Below are 19,162 nucleotides of genomic sequence, written 5' to 3'. Positions count from 1 at the left end.
TTGACATGTTCCTACTAAAAAGCATATATAGGAACAAGAAAAACATGATTAAGAACACTGCAGACATCAGTGGTAAGTTATTGTAACTTTATAAATCTTACTTTTAAATGTCATTATTCACCAATAACTAAAAAAGTAAACAGTTCATACAAGAATCTATAAATATTTTTGATAAAAGTGTCTTTCATTTGTATGATCATGAGGATGAAAAATGGATCATGCCAATCTATTGTTATTTAACTAAACAATGGATACATGTAGCATTTAACAAAAGTGTCACTGTCTTATGTATGTCGGACCGCAGATCCAAAGGCTGAATATCTAACCATAGACTAGTTCATTGCTTCAAAATACTATCGAAATTTTCTACTTATTCGGATGCTTAACACATAGAACCAATGCACAAAGTCAGAGAAAAGTATACAAAATGAAAAGAAAATAAAATTCCGCGAAAATTTAATAATTCTTAGTCATTTAGCCATTTCGAAACATGACTTAGTTTTTTTATGCTGGAAAATGTATATATTGTAACTAAATGTTAACTTAAGGTGGTATGGGTGTCTTTCGCCATCTTGGATTGTAAAAAACAGAGAATCTAAGGTCCTTATTTTCTATCAAGTTAGCAAAATTTGATGCAGGAATGCAGATATTTAATGTGAATTTTCATTTGAAAGAACCAATTTATAAGAATATAACTTAGAAATATTAATATTTTTACAAGTGTAGATTATTTGTGGTTGTTTTTGAATATTTTCAAATTGGCAATTTAAGGGGAGGTAACTCTAAAACAGTGCATTTTCTGAAGGACTCTACATGAAATTTTCCTATGTTGTCTAATAGCTGAAAAAAACGTACGGTGACCCTATCTTTTATTTTGATATTCTCAAAGCATTGTCTGAAAGCAATCTTTTCCTAATTTATTTTACAATTCTATCATTTTGTTTAGTTTCTATTCACAAAATGTTGTTTTTTCCTGTATAATCCATACAAAATTTGTCATTTTGTCACAACCTGTAGCTTGAGAAAATGCACGGTGACCTATCGTTTTTATAATATTTTTGAACATGTATCAATAGATACTACATTTTGACAAAGTATGAACACATTCTATCATTTTTATTTTAGACTCCCATACCACCTTAAGTGATCTATTTTTGCTAAAATAATTACTTTACGAATTTGAATGTGAAAAGTAAAATCACAAAAATACTGAACTCAGAGGAAAATCAATTTGGAAAGTCCATAATCACATGGCAAAATCAAAAACAAAACGCATCAAAAACGAATGGACACGAACTGTCATATTCCTGACTTGGTACAGGCATTTTCAAATGTAGAAAATGGTGGATTAAACCTGAACAATTGTACTGACAAAACATACACAAACGATCTTCATTCTGTTTTCATTTACAGATGTAAGATAAACACTTTCCATTAATTTTCCCTGTAAAATCTTTTCAATATTGACACAGAATAAAAATTTTAATTTTGAATATGCAAAATAATATTTAAACAATTGCTTAACTAATCCTATTTGACCAAAATGACATCGAGATCATTTCCGATTTGTATATTAACTGAACACCAATCTTTAAAAAGGGACGAAAAATACCAGAGGGACAGTCAATCTCATCAATCAAAAACAAACTGACAACGCCATGGCTAAAAATGAAAAAGATAACAGACAAACATTAGTACACATGACACAACATAGAAACAGAAAGAATAAGCAACACGAACCCAAACAAAAACTAGGGGTGATCTAAGGTGCTTCTGAAGGGTTAGCAGATTCTGTGACATCCGTTGTGTTACTTATGTTATAAAAAATCCGGTAAATAGACTAAGTCGGTAGGTCATAATCATGAAAGGGAAGGGGATTGTAGTAACGACGTAAGGAAAATATCTGATATCATTTGTGAAACGGTTCTTCCATAACGGTCAACCAACTCGTGATGGCGTCCGTAAAATTTACAAAAGGATGAATTTAACTTCACCATTCGGAACAGTTTAATAGCTTCCTTGTTAGCAGCAACTCTCTATCAAGAAAATCATGATAGGAAATACAAGCACGGAAGTATCGTATCAATTGATAGATATATACCCCGTATGCAGGTGCTGCTGGAATGTTGCTATTTAGAAATGGAAATTTCCATAAAGGAGCATATAAAGACTACTAAGGAAAGAAAAAAAATGAACCGAAGCAATGCTTATTTTACTTTGTTTTAGCTAAAGAATGATGATCAACATGTATATCCTAATAGTCCTAGGAATATTGTGTTTATCAGTTGTCTCAGCACGTGCTAACAAGAATGGGAGCAGGTCTATAGAAGGTAACCAATGTTATATATAATTGTTGTCCAATCGATATCCATTTGATTAAGAAATACTACAAAACACCATATTACCATTGTTATTAATTCAACGTAAAGCAAACAGTATTGCATTCTAGTTTCTTTTGAAACATTGTTATCTTATATAATTAAAAAAGTTCCTAATCAATTGAAAACTGAAATAGTTTCAGTTCTTACACGGATTTTGATTCATGTCATTGAGTTGATTTTATCTTATGTGTTTATTAACCTCAACTCATCACTTGATTGGAAAAAGTGATGTTTTTTTGGTGCACTTAACTCATTTCTGTATAAATATCTTATAACTTTTATATTGTCCTATGTTGTAAAAATAAAAAGCGGTTTGTACAACATTTTGACTACAGATTGCATCCTGTGGCAAACAGACGACATTTATTCCGTGTGTCACCTATGTTTGTCGTGTTCAGATGGTTCAGGTATCCAAGGCCACATTTGTCGCGAATCACTATGTGACGGAAAGAAAGATTGCGACAATGGTGAAGATGAGGAAGATTCCTTATGTCGGGGTACGTAAACAAGTATGACATATGCAAATGTTATAACAAAATAAGGTATTAAACAACCTGATTGATTATGTGAGCTTGTATGGACCTCCCCCTTTTAGAATTTACCATGGAGCTTGGTATTTTTGTCGAGGCTGTTTTGTTATTGCATTTATATCCTATATAGCATCAGAAAATAAATTTTCAAAACCTCAAATAAAAAATCAAGAAGATTCAATATATATATAAAAGAAATAACAACAATAGTCACACTTATTGAATGTCTTTTATTAGCGGAGCCTTGTTCGACGGACCTTTGGCATTGTAGCGATGACAAACAATGTATTGACAATGATTCACAGTGTGATGGATACGTAAATTGTGTGGACGGATCGGATGAGGATCCTGACACATGTATAGGTAAGTAAACAAGAACTCTCTTTTTAAAAGAGTATTTAATGTTTTGTTATATAAAACGAAAAAAAGATAATATAGTAATGGACAACACATTGCTTAAAGATTATATTAACCAAGTGGTGGGTGGTGGTGGTTTAGGGGGGGGGATGACTTTCATAATACTGATAAAAACAAAATTCTTTGAAGAAATAAATGCTTGCCATCTGCTGATTAAAGGTAATCTTATACACTAACGTTATTTCATCTTTCAAGTTTGAACAAGACCTAAAAAAAATCTAAGATAAGAAGTTATTATTGCCTAGATGTGCACGTTTTCGTCAGTTTTTTGTTTTCATTTAATCCGAGTAAGGACAATGTACTTTATTAATTATCATAAATCTATAATTAATTTCACAAACACTTTCTTAGAACAACCATCCTGTTTATATGGGTAATGTGAAAAATTTAAAATGGATTTATAAGTATACTCTCCTAATTAAAATTTTTATTAAAAATCTTTTTCAGAAAATTCTTTAAAATGTTTATCATCATCAAACACTCATCTAGTGTTCTTTCGTCCCGATACCACGAAGCGTATAAACTGTTGCTCACCAGAAAAAATATACTTGTATTTCCATTGTCTTATCAAATAAACAATATATATTTCTAAAATCACAAAACAAAAAAAAGAATACATAATTATAAATTCAGTAGACAGTATTCTACATCGTAAAAACTAACCATTACTTATCAAAATATATAGGGAATTTTATTTAATGTGTTTTCGGTAATTTGTATATGTCTTATATGTCTACTCGCTGATAATAATAGTACAAGTAGATTGGTCATGATAAAATAAGTAGGTCAGTTTAAAGTTTACAGTTGATACGCGTGAATTCATCGCGTGCTGATGTGAAATTTTATAGAACCCCCTCCCCCAACCCCCCTAACTCTATTAATATTACTTGAAATATTTACAAGCCGTCGGGTCGTTGGGTTTTTCAGCTTTCCATCCAACATCAAGCTAGTTAAAAACCACCATGAAGACATGATTTGTTTATGAAAGATAGTGGGCATGATTTGATTCTGTTATACCTGGGTTTTTTTAGAAACTCGACGCCCCTTTGTCAGAGAGAATCAAATTTCTCGTCGTTTAGATGTTTTCATCTTTAAGTGATGTGTTTTTTTATATGGGCGGTAATGTTAATTTCATGGTGCCGATTCCACGAAATAATTGAACAGGATGCAGTATGAGAGATAGTTTAAATAGGATAAAGTACAATTAAGATGTAAACATAATTGATAAGATCAAACCTCCCTATGTTGAAGTGAAACTTTCTAATTCTGTACATGTGATGTTTGCATTAAAGGAAAACCATGTTTGGAAGGAGAAATAAAATGTGCTGATAAAATGCAGTGTTTTGGTGAGATGAGTCGTTGTGATGGTCTATTTCAATGTAGCGATAAATCAGACGAGGATAATTGTACAGGTATAACTTTTGCCGTTATCTATGATTCGTTCAATCCAAATCTGCCTCATATCATAAATCATAACTATAAATTGACAATATGGTTGGTTAAATACAGACTTTACGACAAAATAAAGATGACATCAGCTTTCAAATTGTGAAGTTTCGCTCTATGTAGCAACTTTCCAGACTCCCTAGAATAAGAAGTATATATCTCCCATCTTGTCTTTATCCCTACTCCAATCTAACCGTCACTAATGAGTGTTATGTAAACGGAACGCGCGCCTGGTGTTTTAAATGATAATCTTGGTGTAACTATTTACACCACTGGGTCGATGCCACTACTGGTGGACGTTTCGTCTCCGAGGGTATCACCAGCCCAGGAGTCAGCACTTCACTGTTGACATGTATATCAATTATATGGTTATTTTTATAAATTTTCTGTTGACAAAACTTTGAATTTTAGAAAAAACTAAGGATTTTCTTTTTCCAGGAATAGATTACCTTAGCTGCATTTGGCAGACATTTTTAGAATTTTTTATCCTCAATTACCATTAACTTTGTACTTGTTAGCTTTTATAACTATTTCGACCTGAGCGTCACTGATGAGTCTTATGTAGACGAAACGCGCGTCTGACGTATTAAATTATAATCCTGGTACCTTTGATAACCACATAACAGGGCATGCATTTCCTATCACGATCACCTGATTGACGATTTTTTGGTTTCAAGGCAGTTATCAAACCAATCGTTTAAATTGTGATATTAAAAATCATTAATTCGAACGATTAACGGGTGCCTTTGTTTCACTGCGACTGTCATACAAGAGAGGGGATTACCGCTATAAAACCAGATTAAATTTACCTACATCTGAAAATTTGAAAATACCTCAACCAAGTCAAGAAATGACAATTTTTGTCCATTCGTTTGATGTGTTTTATCATTTTATTAGGAACTTTCCGTTCTATAGGTTACCGATATAGGTTATAATGTTTTACCGATGTTCAAATCTAATAAGTCAATTTAGAAGAAATTAAACAAAAACCTATATAATCGAATGAACTCAAAACATACAGCAGTACAGAATGGATTAAATTGTTATTGGTCTCCTGTTTTTCCCAGCATGCATATTATTTGTAGATTTAGGTAAAAATGTTTAAACACGATGAATTATAAATCTATGAAAACATGACAACATCATTGCCATACAGCAAAACTACAAAGAGACAAACATGACAAATGACATTAAACAAAACATGACAAGGAAGAAGTAACTGCTTTAGATATCAAGTTCTATGTTTCAGAATTTCAATGTCCTAAGTACAGGTGGAAGTGTGACGACAAACAACAGTGTATTAATATACTAGGTATATGTAATGGAGGACCCAATTGTCATGATAGTTCAGACGAGAACCCGGAAACATGTAAAGGTAAATATTCAATTTATTGAAATTATTTTTTCTCTGACTTTCATTTTCAATAATAACTGCGAAATAGGTAGCAGCATAAATTTCTTCTTTAAATTTTATAATTGTGTAACTACGTGTATCATATAAGGAACATAATTAATGATAGTAAAATATATTTGACTGAAATCTTACTGGCTAGATGGTTTTGTAAGACATTGATGTAGAATTATTACCATTAATAGCAGCTGGAAAAGTATATTTGGTAAAACAAATACCCAACACAGCCGGAACCTTCACGAACCAATCAAATGTTTATTATTTTTTATTTTATATAAATACAAATTAAATCAATTTTATTCCAACTTAAAAGACTAGACCAATGCGAACATTTCTGAATTTTCCCTGAAGTTTGGTATTTCTGTTATGTTTTTATTAAGGGAAATCTTAAATTAAAATCGATTACAACTATATGTTCTCTGTGTTTATACTATTGGAAATTTTTATATGATGCATTTAGTTCGAAAAAATGGAGACTTTTGAATACTTACCAGTTGATCAAATGAATGAAAAATAAGTAAAGATAATAGAAATCTTTGAGACAGTAACACAACAACTAATACAAACAAATGAACATAAGGGCTGACCTATATTTTTTAAATTACTATAAGTTGGTATGCAATGTTTAGAAAACAAAAAACGATTGAGTAAACAAAAGGTAGTGACTTATATTGTTCAGTTCGGTGCTTTCAGATTTTCCTGTTCGACTTTCTGTCGTTTCTTACCATATAATGAACATATCAGGAACATTTTGATTTCTATTTAATGTAATTGATATTTCACAATTTCTGTTTTCATGGCTAAAATATTATTTAAAAAAAATCTTTAATAAACAACTAAGTGTTGTGTACAGTCTATAGGGACTTACAAGAAAAGTATCATTCACCTAAAAAAATATTTAATATTGTATTGTAAATTAAAAAAGTTTTGGATTCTCATAAATTCTATGTATAACTTTTGGACTAGTTCGATTTCTGTAATTTATTCTTACATACTTTTGATTTTTTAACCCTGTCTGCGCTCATTGCCTATGTAAAATTTAAAATTGTTTATAATCCAGGTACTTTTGATAACTATTGTATGCACATTGAACGACAAATTTATGTGACGTATATAATTTTTCTGACGTCAGACACTCAAATCAATCCATGTGTTCGTAGATAGTAGATGTTGTTGTGTCCTGTTAAATTGTTATACGATGATGACTGATGTTCCCATATTTTGACTATTTTATTGATTGTGACTGTTTATTTAACGCATCATGTAAATGTAACGGAATTTGATGAGACTGTTATTAAAGTGAGAGGGTTAGCGCTATAGAACCAGGTTTAATCCACCATTTTGTACATTTGAAAATGCCTGTACCAAGTCAGGAATATGACAGTTCTTGTCCATTCGTTTTTGATGCGTTTTGTTTTTTGATTTTGCCATGTGATTATGGACTTTCCAAATTGATTTTCCTCTGAGTTCAGTATTTTTGTGATTTTACTTTTTACAGTCATTCGGAGCGGACTTCATAAGTATGGCTTACTTGTGTCCAATCCATTTTACTTTGAGTAAATAAAATATGTTTAAACTAAACTAAAAAAATAAAAAACGTAAACTATTCTAACCTTACGGATAAGAGACAGCAAACACATCCATTAGTTACCAGAAATTCTTATTACAGTTGATGTGGTGTGTAACTATGTATTCTTGGACCTAGGCTAACAATTCCCCTATTTTGTTTTAACGACATTACACATGTATTCACCAAATATGCTTGTAACATAGTTACATTATTTATCTTATTACTACCACTATTTGATATTAATAAGTATATTAATTTTAATTATTATTAATAAATGTAATATAAGAATAACAATTCTAATCTTGTATCAATCCTTATTCTATCTTATTTTATGGAAATATTTTCATAAATTCAGATTTGACGTCACGTTGTGTGTTTATTTAGAATTTCAAATGTGACGTCACTTTAGTGCGTTAAGCCTTTGGCTAACTCGGCTGTGTGTTTTTATTCTGGATTAAGTTGTTTTATGTAATATATCCATTTTTATTCTGTAGTTAGTCACCACTTCTGTTTTATTATGTATATCTGTTATATAGTCATTTTATAAAATTTACTGTTTGCAAAAGTATAAATAATTCTACATAATAAGGATGTTCTAATCCCAGACAGAACCCTAGCCGTAGGCGTACTGGGCATAACTTTTTGAAACTTTTGGTCCTCAGTGCTCTAACTTTGTACTTGTTTTGGCTTTTAAACTTTTTTCGTCTGAGCGTCTTGTATGGACGAAACGCACGTCTAGCGTATTAAATATTTAACCTGGTACCTTTTCTTAGCTATTATTTGTGTGCTTTTCTGTCCTATATGTTTTCCCATTTATTTGTATTGTAGTTTTGTCATGTAATATTGTCATTTTATTGTTTTATATTTAACATTGCCATAAAAGCGGGAGGTTTGGCATGTCACAAAACAAGGTACAACCCACTATTTTTTTTTCTAAAAATTTCCTGTACCAAGTCAGGAAAATAGCCATTGTTATATTATAATTCGTTCCGGTGTGTGATACATATTAATGATGTGTTTCTGTTGGGTCTTTGTTTCCTCTTATATTTGATGTGGTTTCCTCAGTTTTAGTTTGTAATCCAAATTTGTTTTTTGCTCTATCGATTTGAAGTTTCGAACAACAGTATGCCTGTATATACAACAAGAAACAAGCTTTTCTTGATATTTCCTGTTATATTTCACTGATTACCCAGGTATATATGTATAAATTATTATAAAATGTATAAATCTCTTGAAATACAGTTGTACAAAATTGTAATGTATTATGTTTTATTCTATTCGATCGTCCATATTTCGTTTGAGTGACTACAGTAATGGATTTAATTTCATTGTTCTGTTTTCAATAAATATTTTAATATATTCTTGAACAAAAATTTGATAATCATTTACATTTGTTAATTTCTGATTAGATACAAAATATGATTTGTATATCGAAAAACTTAAAATTGGAAGGAAATAATTCAGACCAAAATATTTTTTTCAAATGTTTTATATCCGAAGACTAATAACTTTTACGATACTTTAAAATCTAAATTTTATGTTATCATTAACTCATAAAAGAGGGACGAATGATACCAGAGGGACAGTCGAACTCATAAATCGAAAATAAACTGACAACGCCATCGCTAAAAATGAAATATGTCCAAAGGACAAACAATAGTGCACATGACACAACATAGAAAACTAAAGAATAAGCAACACGAACCCCACAAAAAACTAGGGTGATCTAAGGTACTAAGGGTAATGTTTTTTCATTGTTTTTCTTTTAAAAATCGACAAGAACTAAAAAAAGAGGCTCCCAAGAGCCTGAATCGTTCATCAGTATTTCAGAGAAGAAGATTTTTAAATGTTAAGCCCTGGCCACAAGAAAACCACGACACATCAATGCAGTGCCACGACATGAGATTTTGTCAAAGGGCGATCATCTGTGATCGTCTTTACGACATTCGCACGACAGCACCACGATTTATTTAGCATCGTGGCGCTGTCGTGTTTCGTGGAACGAAAAATGAATATGTACCTTTTTCGTTTTTACGATTTTTTGTCATGTCACTGTCTTATGGATGTTGCAAGACACTCTTGATACAGTCACACGAGTGTCTCACAATTACCAAATTTAACAAGATTGTAAGACAGTAGTACGTTTAATAATCGTGCACCATATTTTTGTTTTATTTACAAGAATACAATTCGACGGAAATGGATGTTTGGAAGACCTACATGTCGTTTAAAGAGGAAGGCTATTCCACCAGCACGATAACGCTTGCCTTACATAATATATTTGTTGAAAAGCTTGAGGCCTAAATGTAATAACCTTTCTAGATCACTTTCTGTCTAGGAATATTTACAATACTTTTATACAACTTTCATGCCTTAAAACATCTGACACCAGTCTTTTGTGATGGCTTTTTTTGAATATTTATATCTGCAATCCAATTATTTTGCAGTCTAATTTTTGCAGAATAAAATGTTGAGATATGTAACCAGTGTCGTCTTATAATATCGTTTACGAATATCAAGTAACTAATAATGCAATTTTCAAAAATAATGTTTTTTTTTTTAAATTAATCAGTGTTTTCCCCCAAATTGCGTTTTTTTTTCTATTTCTGTGAAGTAGGTAGTTGTTTTCGTCTGTCTACCGCCTGATATTACCCAACATTTAAATATACTGAGCGACAAAAGAAACGATACACTTATTTATTATCAAATGTTCAAGAAATAGGTTTTACAATATAATTAACAATAACAAATGTATGAATGACTTACAATGAATAAGGCATACTAAAAAAATAAAGTACAGCGGAGTAACAGTTTTGGCACAGTCTCAAAAACAACAGATGAGATAAAAAATCTCGAATAACAGTACGCTTCATCAGATGTTTACAGTTTAAAAAGCCAATATCTCGTGTGTCCACTATTGGCATTAATAACTGCTTGGAGCCTACGTCGCATAGACAAGACAATTTTGGAAATTTTAGCCTGAGGCATGTTGTTCCACTCCTGTTGTAATGCTTGGGACAATTCTTGCAGTGTAACAGGTTGGCGTTGCCTTGCACGAACTCTGCGGTTCAGTTCATCCAATATGTGCTCGAAGGGATTCATGTCTGGAGATTTCGATGGCCATGGCAATACATCGATGTTTTGTTGCTGCAAGTAGGCATTTGAAACACGAGCAGTGTGGGGACGGGCATTGTCATGCTGAAATGTTATTCCAGGTCCATATCTGTTAATGAAATTAACCACTTCCGTTGACAGAATTTCATCTCTATAGCGTTGGGCAGTTAGTGTTCCATTGACTACCACGAGATTAGTCCGATTGCGCGTAGATATGCCACCCAAACCATGACACTACCACCACTAAATCTGTCATGCTGTTGGACGCAACAATCTGCAAATCGTTCACCTGATCGTCTATAGACTCTTGCTCGACCATCTGAATGTTGAAGAGTGAATCTGGACTCGTCAGAAAACAAAATGTTGCTCCATTCATTATTGAGTCTCCATCGTAAACGAGCTTGACATCATCTTAACCGCTCTTGTCTGTGTCGTTGTGTCAGTGTCGGTCCTCTATAAGCACGTCTAGGACGAAGATTAAAAGACCGAAGTCTTCTACGGACTGTTTGTGCACTGATACGTCTGCCCTGAACAACACCAGTTGATGCCCTAGGAGGCATAAACCTATCCCTCAAATGTCGTATACGGATGAATCTGTCGTCAGCAATTGTTGTTACCCGTGGCCGCCCAGACCGAGGTCGATCCGCCGTAGATCCAGTTCCTTGGAATCTCTGATGTAGCCGATATAATGTCAAACGTTTACAGCCAATTGCTCTTGACACAGCAGTCATACCCATGCCTGCTTGAATCATGCCAATTGCACGTTCCCGTAGTGCGGGCGTAAGTCGGGTCATTTTGAATTTTTTTCTTGAAATTTTGTGAACTTACGACTGGATACAGTAACAGGTGTTGAACAACATCAAATTAAGTCGAATTTTACCAACAGATTTCTCTGCACGTGCAAATTTTCCAAATTTAGAATTTAAAAACTGTGAAGAACTCACCTGTTGTACAGGTGAAAAATCAATATGTATGGGACGTAGTTTTACCTAATTAACGCGTGTATTAAGTTTTATTTTTATATCTTTACTTTTTAAAAAATTATAAAAAAAATAAAAGTGTATCCTTTCTTTTGTCGCTCAGTATACTTCTATATAAAATTCACTGATGTGTTTGATATATTCTAGAATTGTCTTCTTTTCAAAATTCATCTTAAAAATCAGCCACTTAATACCAACCACACTGTGAGTTTTTAATGGAATCAACTTCCAGTTTCAAAGATCATGACTAATGAGTTCAATACTTTCCCAGACATAAAATAACTTTGTATGTCGATGATTTGTTACCTCCCCTCCCCTTCTTCGTATGACTTTGTCATGGTATTCATTTTAACCTTATCTGGTCCACCATCCCAGATGTATTTATAACATTTTCTATATCCATCTTTTCCAAATTTCTATGAAACTGTACAGGCATTTGCTTATAATGTAAAAATTGGTAAAACTTTTGTTTTTATTATAAGAATTTTGACGATTAATGTTAAATTACGTTTTCCCCATAAATGACATAATTTATCCATTTTCACAATTTTATTTTCCCAGTTTTATTCTTCACATTCTTCTCTGTAATGACCAAAATATATTCCTAATGCTTTGACTGGTTTATTTGTCCAATTAATATTTTACCATTTTTATTTTTTTCTATCCATATACCCTCAATCTTTTCAAAGATGACTCAGAAAATTATCAAAAATGTCTTTTTCATTCATGGCAGCTTTAATTTCTTTCTTATTACTGAGAAATAAAGTCGTCTTATCAGTTAATTGAGAACTATCTTAGTTGTTCATTGGTAAAGATGCTAAAGTCACCAGGAATAAAATGACCTGCTGGACATAATTGTATTTTGACGATATACATGAGCAATCCGGAGGTTTGGATTTCACATCTTTGGGGTTTAATGCAAGAACTCGCGCTTGCTAATATACGACATTGATAGCTATACCATTAATGGAGCACTAGAGTTATTCTTAAGTCCCTCATTCCTCATGTTAGAGTTTACCCTAGATAACCTTCTTTCATTTGACCTTATCTAAAATCTATCCGTGAAATATCGAACATAAACTTATGAATGTCGACTCATAGAGGGAAGCCTTATCATCCAATGGATTTAATACTCTGCTGCTTTGTTTATCTTATAGACTACGAGTGTATCTTTGGAGGTATGAAGTGTTCAAATGGACTAGGGTGTGTCTTCGAAGATTACTTATGTAATGGTTATGCCAATTGTAACGACAATTCAGACGAATCTTTACAAATTTGCAAAGGTAAAGTAAAACTATGATAATAAGAAACTAATTTGCCGGACTTTCAGAAAAAAACACGTGGTTCCAACTGTAAAACATTTAGTCACCGGATGTTAAGATACTTGTAGAGTCGTTGGATCTTTGATTTTACAGAATATGTCCTATTCCCGATTGTGAGATTTTAGCATAGTGTGGATTTGTTTGGGTTTGATGCATGCGTAGTAAAAGATAAGTTTAATGTTGATTACCCCAGTGTCTCATTTATGGGTTATTCCTTGAATGCCAACATCCTTTGATATAACAATAATTTACCTCTACAATTATGTTGGCATTAGAAATAGGTGCAAGTAGTTATCACAACAAAAGTTCAAGCGTATAAAAACAATAATACTAATTAAACAGATATGTAAATTCCAGGAATCCTAAATTAAATTCATGTTTGTGAGGTGTTGAAAATCAACCAATATGATCTTCTCTTGAACATTAACTTTGAAAAATGTTGCATCACAAAGTCAATACGTGCATATTGTCAGGCATTCAAGTTTGAACAAATTCAACAATAGATTCTTTGGACTATGAGGCTTTCTTTTTCTGTATTTCTATAGTTGCTTGTGCTGTTATATCCTCCAATATTACTTCATGAAATTTCACAAAACATTCTATCTCGTTTTTGTTAACATTGTTTTATTTTGTTCACTTGTTCAAGTTATTTTAATTGGTTATAATATTACACCCTTTTTTTCTTATTGTAATTGATTCATAATATATTGCCCATGTGTTGGCAATTCGTTAGACGTTTATTTCATGAATTTTTTTGAAATTTTGTAGAGTTGTGGAGTAGACAATTTTTAATAATCATTATTTGTTTGTAGACAAAGCACACAGAAAAAACACATATAACATAAGGACGTATATTAGCAGATTGACAAAAAGCACTGCATTTTTGATCTGATAACATTTGTTAAATAGTTTATAATTAAACTCATTATAGATCCCAGGACTTAAATTTTACACTTACGCCAGACTTTGGTCTACAAAAGACTCATCGGTGACGCTTGAATCATAAAAAATGTTTAAAAGGCCAAATAAAGTACGAAGAAAAAGCAATTTTCACATTTAACAGCCTATTGCAAGTGCATAGTTTTAATATTTAGTTGAAAAGGTCATTACGTTCATATGACCTAATAAAATATTTAAAATGATATGGAATTAGATAAACCTCAAATATCCTTTTCTTATATGAAATAATTGTATTTGAAAAGAATTTCTTTGATATTTCTATTATGTCTTATGTAAATAAATATTTCAATTCCCAAAATATTTTTTTGGATAAAAAGTAATCAAAATGCCCTAATTTTCTTTTTTTTTTTAAATTGTAATGATTTTAACCCCTAAATCCTTTTTTTTAAAGTGATAAATTTTGGCAAATTTTATCAAGTTCACTAATTATTTTTAAAAATCTAAATGCATAAAGAATCATTTAAATAGTTAACAAACACATATTGTTCCTATATAAAAATCTATTGAAATAATTTTGTTGGCGTTCAAGGAATAGATAACATATAAAATGTTGGCATTCGAGGAAGACACCTCTTTTACAACTGCTAGTTTCATAGCACTGCTGGTGGCGTTTCAATTCCCCGAGGGTATCACCAGGTCAGTAAGTAGCACTTTTGTGCTGACATGAATTACCATTGGTATGGTCATGATTATACAATTTAGAATATCTTAAATGCTTAGGTTTTTCTACCTCAGGAATACCTTAGATGTATTTGCTAAAACAGCTGTATTTGCCCGAACTTTTAGGAATTTTGGCCATCAATGCTCTTCAACTTTAATGGATTTGAGCGTCACTGGTGAGTATTTAGAAGACGAAACACGCGTCTGGCGTAAATACACAATTTAATTCTGGTATCCAAGATGAGTTTATTTACGGAATCATGCAATTTCTACAGCTATTGCTTGTTATTTCGATATATATAGACTCATCATAGATAATAGGACTAAATTTATTATATACGCCAGACGCAAGTTTCGTCTACAAAAGATTCATCAGTGACGCTCGAATCCAAAAGAATAAAAAAATGACAAATAAAGTACGAAGTTGATCTTCATTGAGAACCAAAATTCCTATTGCTTGATATTTCGATATATTCATATGAAGATACTTTGATTTAACTAAAAAGTATAAACTAGTAAAGGAACGACCATTAAACTTCAAGTGGGCGGGGGAAATGGTTTTTATAAAAACATATATTATAATCCCCAATTTGATGGAGAAAAAAATACTGGTCAGGCAGATGAAATGACAAAATTATTCTGAATCCAGATTTCACGCTATATTAAATTGTCCTCCCCCCTTGACGTTTAATGGTTGTTTCCTGAGAAGTCTGATCAATTGGGCTGTCACTCTAAATAATACAAGATATAGTTATTTCTTACAAATAATTCAGGACATTCTACCATGTTTAGTTCATGAATCAAGATTGAGGAGTGGTGTAAAATCATTTTTCAGATTACCCCTGTCCACCAGAAAAATGGAAATGTAAAGACAATAGACTGTGGATAAATGAAGAATTTGTTTGTGACGGTCATAGCCACTGCGCAGACGAGTCCGATGAAAATGAGGCTCATTGCAGAGGTATTTTTCAACAGTTTATTTGACTAAAAAATCGAGTTTTTATTGCATTATTTGTTATCCGATTTTCGAGATTTTTGTAAGCTAAACGTGAAATAATGAATATTCTTAGCTTGGAAATATATTCCATATGTTGATCATATTTTTTCTCTGTTTATATTCAAGAAAATCGGCTATATTATCAAAGATAGTGGAAACTTAATAAATGCAGGGTTAATTGGCAGGTAAATCAAATGCAGAGAAATATTCACTTCTGTATTCGAATAATATAAACATCATAACGTTGTCAGTATCTATGAAATATCAGAACTGTGTGTAGACGTCAATAAATTTGCAGATTCATTCGCAGTTAAAATGACTCTTTCCTTTTTAACTAAAACTCCGGACCGTGTTGAAAAGATAGATAATAAGTAACAATTAGTTTGTCATTATATTCAACTATGGCTTATGATGTATATGTTAGACAAAATTTCTGTTCCAAATAAATACAACAGTAATATATATATATACCGCTGTTGAAAAGTCATGCATCGATTGGGAGAAAACACATCAAGGTTACAAACTAAAACCGGATGGAAGCATATCGACAGTAAGAGAAAAACAACGAAGTTTAACAAAAAAACAACCGACAACGCAACATGCATAAACATCTACTAAAAGAAAACAAATGAAAAATTTCCGACTTGGTACAGGACATTTTAAGAACAAAATGATTGTTTGAACCTGGCTTTATGGTTAGCCAATTGACACTGATGTGAATACATCACAAATAAATGCAAGAACACTCAGGACTGAGAAATACACAAATAAATAATATGATAGTACATTTGTCAAAATAACTCACAATGACCTCTTAAATCTGCGATAATTATGCTAACTTGATAAATGAACCCAAGTTTGATTGTTTAATTGCGAGGTGTAAACATTGTAATATTTGAAAAAAACACGTATGTCTTGATAGTATAAAAAATGCATCAATATGTCACCAAATCTTATAAGGAAGGATAGCTAGTGCACCCGGACTATTAAAAAAAAAACATAAGTTGATTGTTTTTTAATACGATTATTTCTAAGGATTATTAACCAACTTACTACAATATGTATAGAAATGCCCATGCTTTATAAAAGGAAAATTTCGACATCTGGTCATTATGAACAGAGAAATTGCTACAGCCAGTCATTACGAGATCTCAGTCATGCATTACGAAATCTCAGGCATGCATTACGAAATCACACCCGTGCATTACGAAATCACAGTCATGCATTATGAACAGATGAAACGGGACATCGATTAAATCAAAATGTCGTTTATTTCTTTAAATAAGTGTGACATTTTTTTAATTCTTTTTTAAACTTAATATCATAAAAACAAGTTTAAATGATGTTCATTGACATTGTTTTGTAACGACTTGAAACGGAAATATTTCACAGCCTTTTTCGAGTACGACTTTCGATTATTATCACTGTTTCATTTTCGTTGTTCAATCCTCAGAATGCAGACTTTGGAATAGTTAAACTGTCTGATTTATTCTTCCCAGCTACTTTTTATTTGCTAGAGGAAATGAATTTTAATAGCATAAAATTAAGTACTTGGATGAGAAATCAGAAATTACATCTGACAGTCACAATGTTGACTAAAATTCCATGCGAAATTGAATGCGAAAAGACAAGTTGAAGTTCAGCTATGAAATTCCTGTATCTTCTTCACGGTAAGTTTCTTACTCTTTGTTTAATCGAAGAATTAAAATCATTTTTAAAATAGAAATGTTATGAAACGGGCTTTTCTGTATTGGTCCTGTTGTAGTTTGTGGATAGCTGTATAATTTTGGATCCGAGACTCGAAGACTGTTCTTGAATGAAGTTGCCTTTATAGTTGGTTAATAAAAGTATCAATATATGGACTTTTTCATATTGGCCCTGTAACATGCCCTTGATATTAATAATGGCCTCGGACAGTTGTAATGGCCCTCGGCGTTGCCTCAGGGCCATTACAACCATCCTTGGCCATTATTAACACCTCGGGCATGTTACAGGGCCAATATGAAAAAGTCCATATATTGATACTATAATAATGAATGATTATTACTATTTTATAAGAGTACCAATGTCACGGAGACACAACTAAATGTAGCGATGGATTACAATGCGTTTCACAAAATGATGCATGTAGTTGTAAAGCGCCCGGATGTAAAGATGGCAGTGGATGTAATGGCTTACCATGTGAGTATACAAATAAAACTAAGAGGGAAAAGATAAAAGCAAATTAAATAATGAGAGCAAGACACTTATGATGATAAGGTTTGATTTTAGCCAGATTTTAGATTCTTAAATCATAAGTAGCTGAGGATGTCATAAACATTGATATAAATGTACTTGAAACGAAACGATCATTTCACCAGTACTTAATTTTTGTATAAAAAATAACATTATATATTGATTGTTTATATGTTAAATGGTACATTAACACGAAACTGGTGCTATTTTCTGCTTATACTCATAAATAAGAAAAATATATTTTAGGGGTCCAGTGGTATTATACGAACATCATTTAGTAGAACTTTGAAGGTATTTAATTCAATGATTAACTTTAGAATTGCATATTAAAAACATATTTTTCTTTTATAGATCCGTGTGCTCATAAAGATTGTCATATATATATGCCTACATGGTTTGCAATGAGTCCTGGAATAGAACCACCAAAGCTTAGTTCTGTTGGTTATCCAGGATTTAGGCCATCATATTGCCCCTGACTTCAAACTTAAATATTATATTCATATAATAACTGGACAGAAAATGATATTACTTAAAACTGTTAATAACTTCTTACATCCTAAATTAAGGAATATCATTTATTAAAAGCGAGCACGTGATTACAGTGTCATTCTTATACACATGAAGTGGGTGTTTTATTGTAAATGCACGGCCAGTCGGCTTGTTTTCGTGTTTAATATGATTTCCATATGTGATTTAGGTGTCATATATATAGAATATAGCTAACTATCTGGTATGGGCTTTGATCATTGTTGAAGACTCTAAAATGATATGTTGTTGGTTTTGTCTGTGTAATATGGTTTATTGTAAAAAGTTGTCTCAATTGCAAAGGTAGCTTCTTTTTGTATCGTTTTATTTCAATATACGTTAAGTAGTATTAAGTCAATTAAAATTTCTCTTTGATTTACATATTTGAAACTTGAGAACAATAATTTGTTAAGCTTTTATGAACAAGAAACATGACTTAGAGACACTGGTGTTCACTAAAATTGATTACGTTAGCAACAACTGAAACACATATTAATTTGCTCGCTCTCGCCCACAGGGAACTTACTGAACACGTGCACATCATGTCAGGTCAGAATCACATTGTAAAAATTATAATATTTGTTATAATTTTTAAATGGTTCAGAAAAGTATGC

At 31.9% G+C, this 19,162-nt stretch overlaps 1 protein-coding gene across 1 annotated transcript; it reads left to right on the top strand.

The window, feature by feature from the left end:
• Window positions 1-18: 18 nt before the first annotated feature.
• LOC134714874 (very low-density lipoprotein receptor-like) lies at window positions 19-18,613 on the top strand. Its single transcript, XM_063576524.1, has 10 exons — window positions 19-72; window positions 2,227-2,330; window positions 2,717-2,878; window positions 3,149-3,274; window positions 4,621-4,740; window positions 6,024-6,149; window positions 13,007-13,132; window positions 15,627-15,752; window positions 17,847-17,969; window positions 18,375-18,613. The coding sequence occupies exons 2-10, from the start codon at window positions 2,234-2,236 to the stop codon at window positions 18,497-18,499; spliced, it is 1,131 nt and encodes a 376-aa protein (XP_063432594.1). The 5' UTR covers window positions 19-72; window positions 2,227-2,233; the 3' UTR covers window positions 18,500-18,613.
• The last annotated feature ends 549 nt before the right edge of the window (window positions 18,614-19,162 follow it).

The sequence above is a fragment of the Mytilus trossulus genome, chromosome 4 (genome assembly GCF_036588685.1).
Source record: "Mytilus trossulus isolate FHL-02 chromosome 4, PNRI_Mtr1.1.1.hap1, whole genome shotgun sequence".
NCBI classification, from domain to species: Eukaryota; Metazoa; Mollusca; class Bivalvia; order Mytilida; family Mytilidae; genus Mytilus; species Mytilus trossulus.
Note: the sequence above shows the minus strand (reverse complement) of the source record. Positions and strands in the feature narration are given on the sequence as shown.